Here is a 12050-nt window from a genome sequence, read left to right on the forward strand (position 1 = left end):
ATGTTAAAATCAGAACTTTTACCTAGAATATGTACTTTACATAGACTTATTCCAGAAGGAAATTTCACAATAGAGTGTTAATACACACCTTTCCTTTGAACTTTTCTTTTTTAACTTAACTGAAATCTTTCCTACAAACATCTTGAACCAACCACTAATACAGAGAATTCTAAGTCAGACACTTGCAGATCTCAGAGCTACATAGGATTTCTACAAAAAGGCTTTTTCCTCTCAAACTTGTAAGCACCATATAACTGCTATGTGATTTGATAAATCAGAGTCTTACCACACTATGAGATAAGGTGAGATAATGAAAAACTTCCAGCTGCTTAGAGCAGCTCTCCAAGGTCACAGCTACATATCATTATGTAGTGAGAAAGCCAATGTGAGCAGCATCTCTTCTCCTTTTCTCACCCTGCACTGTCATCACCAACATTCCTGCCTGTTCAAGAGCTTGCACAGCTGTACTTTCCCTTCAGAAACATCTGGTTTATTTATTTTAAAAACACAGGCCATTTGAACTGTTTGACTGCACTGTAACTGACTACATGAATCAACAATACTGAAGAGTGGTAAGGTATAACAGCATATAGGGGATGTGGTGGGAACCACTTAAATTGGCTTTGCCACAAGATAATTATAATGTGGAGCTGCACCCTAAGTGACCATTGCTGGGAACAGCAACTTAGGAAATAGCAACATAGTGCTTTAACACTACTTGAGGAGATAAATGTCATTTTGTCTTCAGTTTTATTTCAACTTAGCTGGTAAATGGAATGTAATAAATCAAACTCACCTGTGTGTCTACACTGGGATTCCAGTCAGGATCATAAATGATAACCCGGTCAGCACCAACCAAGTTAACTCCAATGCCACCAACACGAGTTGTTAGAAGAAAAAGAAATATGGATTTGTCCTGTGACACAAGAGAGAATTTACTAAAGCAAGAATTAGCAAAATCTAACATTAAATAAAATAATGTTTTCCTGGATTATTTTATCAGTATTATATGCAAAGATGCAAAGGAAGGCAAGAGAAGGAACACATTTCCTTGCTCATCTAGTATTTCTTTTGACAAATAATAGTTGTCTGATCTAAATTTCATTTACTGTTATCCAATAAAATTGCTTTTCCCCTTTCTCAAATCTCTTCTTACAGAAAACCCAACTTATGTGTGAAATAAGAGATTACTTTTTTCCCCTCTCTCAGAAAGACAGGGGTTTCATTTCACTGAACTCCCCAGTTTTGTGTCTCCAACCTGAAGTAGTATATTTAAAAACAGAACAAAAAGGAATGGAAGAACTCAAGCATAGTCATTAATATGTATTCATGTGTGGGATGGAACATCTCACCTCATTGTATTTTGTTACAAGAGGCTGTCTGGAAGCTACTGCTGTGGTACCATCCATCCTGAGGTAGGAATAGTTTCTGTATCTCACAAAGACTTCAAGTATCTGCATCATCTGTAGAGATGGAAAAGATTTAATGAAATCCAGACATGAAGACTCAGCATCTGTATGATGAACCTGTAAGAATTTCTGGTACTAACTGCAGTATCAATCAAACAAACAATGACAACAAAAAACTTGAAACACTTCCTTAAATGACAGAAAACCAAACTTATGTCAATGGGGAAAAAAAAATCACAGCTGAATGTAGTGGAATGTTTGAGCTTGGTTTGGAAGTCCAGGGCCATAGCTTCAAGGTAATTAAACAGACTGGGCTGCACCATCCCAAGGAAATCCACAACAAGAAGACAAAATTGTGAGTACAGGTCACTGCCTGTGCCACTGTCCCAAAGGGAGCAATTCTGAGGATCAGATGTGCACAGGCACTACACAGAGCATGCAAACTGACCACCAACTGCGTCCTGAAACTACACAGCAGGGACAGCCTGGTACCACATGGCTACTACTGATACAGCTTTGACCCAGTGTATTGAAACCAGGCCACTGCCACAATGCTGTGTCATTCTAGTAAAGCTTACTGAGTTTGGGAACTGGTTTCTGATTATTCCGAAGACATCAGTCATTCCAGTAACTTTTTCAGTAAGATATTGATTTTATGAGAAAGACACTACAAAAGGTGGTTCTACTTCCAGGTTTTTTGGAACTCTCACACATGTTTTAAGTAACAGTAATAGCTAAAATTAAAAACAAGTAGCTCATCTTACCTGTCTTGACTGAGTGAAAAATAGCACTCTGTGACCTTGTTTGTGCCATATTTTCAGCAAGGATTCTACCACTATCATTTTCCCAGAACGTTTCCAATATCCAAACTGATTTGGATCCTCCGCTTCAGCATCTGGCACACTCTTCAAAATTCTGGGACTATCAGCAACAAAGTCAGGGTGATTGCAGATCTTTCTTAAAGTTGACAGTCCTAAGAGAATCTAAAGAATGCAAGAGAAAAATATTTCTATTTTCATGACAAATACTTGTATCTATATGGCTTGTGGGAAAAAAAATAAACAGCAATAGATTAATCCACTCATCATCAATGTTTATTTTTAATAATGTTTTGATGCTAATAGTTGTTTAAGGGAAAGTTGTACTCTCAGGACTAACTATGCTTTTCCTTTGCTTTGCTTGGGCAACTAGTTAAAAGCATGAATACAGCTACCTACAACAGGTCATCCAAAAAGCCTGAATTCGTTCCCAAGATCACAAACATATTGTGAAGCTCATTCCATTCTTACTTTTATGTGGTCATGTCACTACATACAGATCACTAACTCAAATATATTTCATCTAACATTTCTGAGAAAAAAAATAAGACAACTACAAAAACTGAATAGAGATCAGTGTGTTTGCTTCCCTTACTGCTCAGAATCCAGCAAGAAGAGTGCAAGGGCCAGTCCATGATTTTATCCATCAAACCCTACCTGTCACTATCCTTATTAATGCCCACCTGCATGTCTCCATTGAGAATCTGGTAAACTTCTTTGGAGTTGATGTAATTTTGATAGATTTGACGCTGCTCCTCTGTCAAACGGCAAAAGAGGACCTACAAAACAAACCAACCACTCAAGCCCAACCTGTGTGGATTTCAGAATTTTCCCGTGTGCTACAATGAAACTTCACGGATGTTGGACATACTGAAATACTAAGGTAAAAGGTACTGCATAGGAATCAGTAGAAATAAAAAAAAAATGTTTAGAGAATGATCATTAAGATGAGTTTCATGATGTTTTATGTGCTCTTTCCCAGTAGTTAGATTTTCCCCTCAATTCGCTTTCATTTTGGAAGTGCTGCCATTTCCTACTTTTAACGAGGTAACTGCAACGTTAGCATTCTCTTAAAGCTATTTTTATAGTAAACTCTTTCCATTGTGTGTCTGTCACATCCCTTACAACTTGCAAATTCTTAGAAGTTTAGCAGACGTGGTCTGTCCTGTCTTTAGACCTAAGCATGAAATATAATGATTTCTCAGGTGCTCTGATGGGCTAAAATTGAACAAAATCACTTCCTTGCATCCTGCAAGGCACCCAACATTATGCTGTAAATCAAACTGATGTAGTGCCCTGTGACTGGCAAGAGCAAAATTCAAATTTGTTTAAACTGTCTATGATCACATTCTTTAGATTAAGGAGCCCAGACTCTTTAATATCTAGACATTAAAAAGTTGGTTTAAAATAGTATATAAAAATTTAAAAATTGGTTTAAAAATATAATTAGACTGCATATACACAGTATAGACTACTTCTTTGTTATGTACCTTTCAGCACTGTCTTACAAAGACTAACATGTCTACTTCTCTTTTAAAGTGAGATGACAGGAAAGGAGTCAGGACAGAACATAAATGCCTGAAGCACTCAAACCTGAAGAAGAAGCTAATAATTACAAGTGAGTATTTGTAGGAATTTCAGTTAACCAATACTTTCAACCTCCTCTACTTTGAATGAAAACGTTTCCTAAAGAAACATACAACCTAGTAGTAAAGCAAACAAGTTTCAGACCACAAGGCTAGTATTTTGAAAATTTATTATAATGTATAGGCCAGCTAGCTTGCAATATGAACAACTGCCAGCAAGTATTTCTGTATTATTTGGAGCCCAAATTAATCTTCCTAGGACAGGAAACAATGCTGAATTGTTTCCTGCTGTACAAAAGGAAACAGACAGACAACTCATTTCAATGCACTTGAGACCCAAGGGGACAGTATTAAGTAGCCCTGACTACACTTCACCTACCCTTTACTTTTTAGATAAGTGAACTCATACAGACCCTGCAAGACAGCAGTAATTTAATACTCAGTACAATGCTGAACAAATATGAATCTTGAAAGCTCTACACCTAATCTTTAGTTAAACCACCATTTTATCTGCTACTAGCACAAATTATTTCCAAATTTTCATGAAGGAGAGGACTCAGATCTAGTAGTGAAAATAAGCAAACCTGTTCATTTTTATCTGGAAGTGAAAGGCTCATTTTTACATCAGCCTTCATTCTTCGCAGCAAGTAGGGGTTTATGGTGTCCCGTAACACACAGGCACATTTGTATGCAGTTTTTACCTGAAAAAAGGAAGAAAAGCCACAAGTTGTATTTTAGTTCTGGATATAAATTCTAGCAACTAGCAAAATTATATAATTAGCAACAGGAAAATCCTAATAAAATTAGATGGCTTATTTTACATGGATCTATAGTTACACGTTCAACACAATATGAATTGCAATAAAATTCATGTAAGCAACAATAAAACTGAGTAAGTAAGGCTTCCTCAGATACCTCAGATTTCTCTTTAAAAGAGAACAAAAGCAAGATATTTAATTTAGACAGCAAAGAAAGAAGTGAGTATAAATCTGTACAAAACCAAGATCCTCATGAAAAAGTGCTGATACATATACTGAAGATCAAAAAAGAAGCCTGCAGCAATGGTGATTACCAGACAATAAGTGAAGATTAGTGCTCACTTGAGACTTTAAAAAAAATTGGCACAAGAAAATCCCCATGATCACAGAAACTAAAGGTCACTCTGGCCCTAAATGGGGTATATAGCTCTCTTAGGGGTAATGGATGTGTGAGATGGGTATTAACTGTAATAATGGCTAAAAATACCTTAATTTGTCTTAAAACAAGGCAAACAATATAAATTATTGATATATAGAAACAATTAAAAGGCCAACTTAGTAAATTACTAATACTTATACAAGAGAAGTACTTAAACTTCAAAAGAAAATATAACTTCAGCAATGCATGCATGGAAAACATTACAAAGAGGCAGTTACAAGAATACAAGTTCAATAGCATTTATATGAAACTTAGTCTGCAGATTATGATGCAGACAATTTATTTACTATCTAGTTAAACATAGAAAAATATTTAAGCTGTCATCAATACCGAGAACCACAACTACAAAGATTAATAGACACTTATTCAAAATAATTTCCCAAGTAATTTTTTGCTTTCAAAATTAGTTTATCTACTTCCAGACATCCAACACCTAATGTAGCTTTTTAAAATAAAAACTATTTCTAGACTGGATTTAAGGATTCCTCTTACTGCATAATTTGCCAAAGCTTGACAGCAAACAGGAAAAGTTCTATTTAAATACATCAAAGTGTGGGATCAGTCACCTCCCACTCTGATTTGTTTATCTTCATGCCAAAGAATATTTCTAATGACCTAAATTTTAGGGCTTTTGACAAGAAAACCTTGTATATAAGCTGCACTCCTGTATAAATGAAACTGTCTCAGTTGAATGATTTTTTTACACAACCAGCAGTAATGCATACAACACAACTCTATTTTTGGTTAGTGTCTAGAACATCAGCATTAAGTACATTTAGAAGTTGGTTTAAAAAATAACAGCAACAGTTGGAACAGTTTCCTTCAAACAAAATGATATTTTGAATGCATTTACCTGGACAGGAGAGGCATTGCAATATCCTCCCATGGTTATGGGGACAGAAAACTGCTCCATGAACACAGGGAGTGTTCCCAATTTTCCTGGGAATATAAAGTCAAAGAGGGACCAGAGCTCCTTTAGGTTATTTTGCATAGGGGAGCCAGACAAGATGATTCGATGGGGTGTGCGGAACTATCAATAAAAACCACAAAAACAAAAGAAAGTTATTTTCATGGTTCCTGGTGTATCCTGCCTCCTACCTCAGAGGATAGTCAACTTCACCATCAATAAATTCCCATGTCAAAATATGTGGCCTCACACTCATGAAAAAAAACAGATTTCTGCAACAGACTGTTCAATAACTGTTAGCAGAAAATTCACACCAGCAATCTGACATTTATCAGTACTGGTAAATTACTATGCAATATAAAATTTCCAATTTTTTTCCTCTACCATACTTGTGTAAATTTACCCATGTAAATTCATTAAAAATGTTAAGTAAGTTAAATAGCCAAATACAGACCATTGTGATGCATGCTTTTATTCTTTATTAATGATCAAACATATATATTTTATGATAGGCTATTAGATATTGGAACCTCCCTCCAGAGCACCTACATTTATTTTTTATAAAGTACCTGCTTGCATGCAAGTGTGACCGCAGCATTTGGATTTCGGATTTTGTGACCCTCATCCAGAATGACATAATGCCAATCATACGTGTGGATGTTGTCCTGCATCAGACGAATGTACGAGTAAGATGTAATTAAAATTCCATGGCATGAAGCAATTTCATGAATTAGTTTCACCTAAAAACAAAAGGAGCACATTGTCAGTGGGACAGAATCCTCAGACCCACACACACACAGAGATTTGCTATCCAAGGTATGTATAAAAAGTATTATAAAAACAGATCCATAATTTACTTTGCAAAGAAAATAAGTATACGCAAGATTTTGATTATATGATTCTTAGCTCATCTGTGAAAGAATGAAGCACTTGAATACTGTGTTATAGCAAAACAGAATTTACCAAAAGCCTGGTCAGAAAGAAACAGTGGTTTTTATTTTCAATTTTTTAAAGGCAATGTCTGAAAAATAAACATTGGATTTGATTAAGGTAATGAGTTTCTTCAAGTTCTCCTATATTCATTTCACAAACCCAGCTTTGTGTACTGCGAGCAAGAATGCTAGAGGAAAATTAAACAGGTGAAATACTGAAAAACAAATACAAAAATCTATTTGTTTAATCCTAAATTCTGTCTAACCTTTCTCATTATAAGATTAAGATAGTTGCTACCAATCTTCAAATTTTGTGCTTCTCTTGTAAGCTTTAACTTTTCCCCAAGTTTTTACTAGCCTTTATAGCTGCAAGTTATGTAGGGCAGGGACAGTCTATATAATTTTTGACAGTCTTCAGGACTAATCTTTATTGCATTTATCCTCCATGTATAAATCTAGAAGACTTAAACAGCAGATGATGAGAAGGGAAAAACAGAAAGTACAGCCACCACCAAGTTTGCCAAATTAAAGACAAATGCCTTATTACTAGAAGTGCCTTTAATTAAAACACAACCCACAAAAAGCCAAACAAAAGGGAAAAACCCATGTCAAAAACTGAGATGGTGTCAATATCCATGACCTTTTACTGTAAAATTACTTGCTCACACACCCCCCAAGATTCAAAATAGTCTTTTGAGTTTAACTGTTCAAGAATATCTGCTTTCTGATTATCATCTTCTGATAAAATCACAACACATTATTTAATGTTGGTATCATGACTCTCAAGAGACTATGTGATCTTTAGAATAATTTGTATTACAGACAGAGTAGGATTTCTCTCCAGGTGTGGACAGCCAAAGCTTAATTCTATCTGGTACATTATCCATAGTCTGCAACTTTTCTCGAGTCTCAGCAATGGTCTGTCATAGAATATTGTAGACATCACTGCCCAAACACTTAAGACAAATCATCTCGGGTGATTTAAAATTAAAAGCTTGTAAAATATGTAACCTCTCCTAATTTTTGCAATTAATAGGGTATGTCTGCAATTAGCCTGACTTAGAGAATGCTACAGTCTTGTCATTAAAAGATGTTTTGTGAAAGTGCTGCTGTTATTATGGAGGCTCAAGAGACCAATCCCTCCTAGAGGGCAAACAGTGGACTCGTAGAAAACAACAGCCATAAATCACTCTGTCAGGTAGCAGGGAGAACAGCAGTGAAACACAGGCACATGAAGGCCATTCATTGTAAACACACCAAGGCAGAGTCCTAGTCAGGATTTACTGAACCTGTAATTAATTAAACTTTCCTTCAAGCTAAATTTTTAATAAACAAGGATTTGTGCTGACAATGAAGAAACAGAACAACACAATTTTTTCAACTCACACTACAACACTTACTAAATCTCATTTTACTGCATTGGGTACCTTTTCAAGGTTGCCTTCACTTTAAGTCCAGTTCTTGGAATAATTCTACATATTTTAAAACATGTTAATAGATCGAATATTGGATACAAAGTCTTGAGGGTGTGGAATTTTATAATTTAAGCTATTTTACAATATTTTGTATATAAAATATAAAAAAATATAATATATATATATTAAAATAAAGATTTTATTTCTTTAATCCACAGTTTTCTTGTTTAATTAGATTAAGGCATGTCTAAATTTCATTTTTTCTCTGGAAATACACTTCAGTGAAATATTTCAGGTCATGCACTGTTACACTAAGTTAAACAAAGTGTGCTTGAGAGAGACAAAGCCTACTAATGCCAGATTACACAACAGTTTCCTAATTTTGAAATTCTGCACTCTGGCCTTTATCTAATGCTAATGAATAGAGGAACATGTGAGTACATTAAGTAATTATGAACTTTACAGTTCAGGGACAGTATTTTCTCCCAACCTGGGGTGATAAGTTGATGGTGTTGCCTTGTTTTCACTGGAGCACATGAGATGTACAAAGATTGTAAGAATTTTGGCAAGCACCATTTCTTACAGCTGAAAGGTTCATGATTTATTCTAAGGACATATCTCTAAGCAAATGCTTTTTTTCCTGTTGGTACCTCAATGTACCTACAAGCTTGTTTCTGAAGGCACAAAAACAGTACAATTTTTTGGACTGATGCTTACAGAAATAAGATTTCTTTTTTTTTATAGTCTTTTAAAAATATTTAAGAGGACCTGAAATCTGAACTCTTATGTATTGTGTATTAAAAATGGCAATTTTCTCAGACAGAAATGTGTATGTTAAAACTGAACTTAAAGACATAGACTGGTGATAACTACAAAATTCAAGAAACATTCAGATATCTTTGAGGCAAGTGTGAAGTCAGAGATAGTATCTAGTCACTTATCCAATCATGTATCATTTGTGAATCAAAAGTACATTCTTCAGCAGGCTTGTCACCATCTCATAACCAACCATTAGGCCTGGGCATCCATAAATTCAACATATAAAACCTCGTTTATTATTTCCGTGCCCCAACAAAAAACCCAAAATGGCACCACGAAGAGGCTTCAAAAGAACACATTATAATGTTTAATAATGTAAAAGTTACAATAAAAAGAGCTAAAACACTTATTACATATTTAACAAGAATGCTACTTCTTGGAGCATGATACTAATTTTATCTGAGTTTGGTCCTTAACTCAGAAATAGAGCCTTTGACTAAAACACAGGTTCCATATGCAGTCATGCCAGTAACTGTAACCTCTGAAATTCACTTCTTTACATGTAGACCATGTACTCTACTGTGAGGCTAGAAGGTCTAAAATTTTCCATATGCAAAGTCATCTTTAAGTAGATGGTTTCACAGCTGCAAGCATCATGAACTTAACAATTACTTTTAAGGGCTGCATTGTGTGTCCTGCGTTTGACAGAAAAAGGGAACGCAAAGTTACGCTTTTACAAACAGTATGTGACTAACATCAGAAGGAATAGTTAACCTCAGTGATACATCTTCTAAAGATTAAGAAATTAAAAGTTCAGCCTTGAACTTAAAAAATACAGCGTCCTTCCATACATCATATGTTAAACAAGATAACCAAAGTTCATGTTGCCTCTTATATTCTATGATTTACAAATGCTCGTGTGCCAACAGAAGTTTCAAAACAACAGGACAAGCTCTCTGCTCAGAAGGCTTTTTTCCAACACTATTAAAATTTTTTCTCCTTACCTTCTGTTCTATACCATAAATAAAAAGCACCTGTGATACACTACATTAGATTTACTTCTTTTTTTTCTCTCAGGCCTAGAGGTCTCAAAGCACTCAATGTTTACAGATCAGATTTGAGTGTAAACCATAGTAGGAGCTTAATAGCATAAGACAGCACCACAGGACATTTAGCCACAAATGCTATACCTTGTTCAAACTGAAAGCTGACTTCATAGGGGAAGATTATTACATCTGATTCCACCTACTGCTCCAACTTAAGCACATTTATCATCCTAGAAGAGCTAAATAATCTTCTGTAATCACAAATAATAATAATTTTTAAAAAGAGCAAAGTTTACATTTCATCCGAATGCCTTAAACAAGCTCAAAAGTCTAGGAAACCCCTCCCACTTGCTACTGTGTCTTCCTTCCATCATCTAAAATACCAATCTGCCTTCCCTTAAAGACCTTATAAACCTTATAGCTGAAGACCTTTAGTCTTCAAGGGGTGAAATGGGAAATTTATACTTCTCTCCTTTACTGTCAAAATTTTCTACCATTGCTATTTTAGAAAAAGAATAACATATGTCTCTTTTGAAGCTTCACATATGCTAAAAACTCCACAAATACTATAGCAGTGAGATGTCCCAAGGACTGAGCTGAAACAGGCTGACAAAATTTGCAGCCAATCTGGTGATCACAATTCAGGCTGTTATTTCATACTATTATTGTGAAAATCCTATAACTGTTTGCAAAGAAAACCAAAACAGACTGGTAAAAAGGTAAAAATCAGAGAGCCTTTCACTTACCACGTTGCTCAAAGTCCATTTGTAACACTAAAGAAGTGTCACTAACTGCACAGAATTGGGAAGTATTGCCTAGAATCAAATTATGATGAAACAATCAGGACAGATGTCTTCCCTACTCTTCACTGTCAAGTGAAATACTTCTGTGGACAACTTTGAAGAACTGGGAGACAGGCTCTTGCATCAATGCTTGTGCATCTTAGAAGGTACACCAGAAAATGCCTATTCATAAAACCATATGATTTCACCAATGTTGCAAGATTTGGTATTTGCTAAGATTTCAGGATTCCTGACAATGATATGGGAAAAATTACATAAATGCATCTCACCTAAAACATCAACTTACATTTTATCAAATGAAACTTCAGCTGTTGTGTGTTTCTGCTATGAAATACTGTCTTGCCTTATGGGACATCTGTCATTGCTTACCCCTTTTTCTCCAAAATTCACATCCAATAGTTTTACAATTAATCTTTGTCCTTAGAAATCACCTATGCCTCTTTCACAGACTTGTAGAGAACAAGCTGCAATACAGGATAAGGTAGTCCTCAAAATCCACTAATATCTTCACTATCTGATGTTCATTTAGTCTGGAGGACAATAATGTTCCTCCACTGGTTCAGAAAATTGTAGCCTCTTCAGAGGCTGAAATGACCTTTCTCACTCCAAAGCTGATAACAAAGCTCAGTTCCCCAATTCTCTTCTGGAGCTGTCCAACACAAAACTCTTCTCATTTACTTTATGATAAACTAGGATACACAAATAGAACAGGTGAATCCTGGAATTGTCAGTTAATTCCAAACAAGCTTGTGCCACATTGAGACGACAGGTGAACAGGGAGTTGGCTTTTGGCTAAGTAAAATTAACCTCAAAGAACTTATGCAGTCTAACCACTCTTTTTATATTTATTTAACTTACTTATTCTTTTATGTCTTATGCCAGAGCTTAAGGGCAGAATGGTTCCTGGATGAGTATTACAAAGTTAAGATATGCAAAAGTGGTCTTCCACAATGCCATAGATTATCAGCAGATGGAACTGTTGTAAGACCAGAACTAAAGTATTCATAATGTATTTTGAAAAGAAATTCTAGGCAGGAGTAAATCACCTGTCCTGTATTTTTTGTGATATGTTTTCAGTGCACAAGTGTTACTTATGCTAATTTATTAGTAACAAACTTTTACTGCAGGTATAGAGGGAAGTAAAACAGAAAAGTTGGGTTTTTTCCTTGCTTTAGCTT

General features: G+C 35.3%; 1 protein-coding gene across 3 annotated transcripts in view; it reads right to left on the reverse strand.

Annotated features, from left to right (window-relative positions):
* The window catches only part of ERCC6 (ERCC excision repair 6, chromatin remodeling factor), a 44134-nt gene that overhangs the window by 7427 nt on the left and 24657 nt on the right, over positions 1 to 12050 (reverse strand). For all 3 annotated transcript variants that reach the window (XM_068197586.1, XM_068197584.1, XM_068197583.1), the window contains 7 exons: positions 6487 to 6657; positions 5864 to 6040; positions 4398 to 4514; positions 2911 to 3006; positions 2174 to 2392; positions 1353 to 1463; positions 797 to 916 (listed from right to left, as the gene is read on the reverse strand). In XM_068197586.1, coding sequence (XP_068053687.1) covers positions 797 to 916; positions 1353 to 1463; positions 2174 to 2392; positions 2911 to 3006; positions 4398 to 4514; positions 5864 to 6040; positions 6487 to 6657 — 1011 coding nt within the window. The remainder of the gene's footprint in view (positions 1 to 796; positions 917 to 1352; positions 1464 to 2173; positions 2393 to 2910; positions 3007 to 4397; positions 4515 to 5863; positions 6041 to 6486; positions 6658 to 12050) is intronic.

Source organism: Anomalospiza imberbis, chromosome 8 (assembly GCF_031753505.1).
Source record: "Anomalospiza imberbis isolate Cuckoo-Finch-1a 21T00152 chromosome 8, ASM3175350v1, whole genome shotgun sequence".
NCBI lineage: Eukaryota > Metazoa > Chordata > Aves > Passeriformes > Viduidae > Anomalospiza > Anomalospiza imberbis.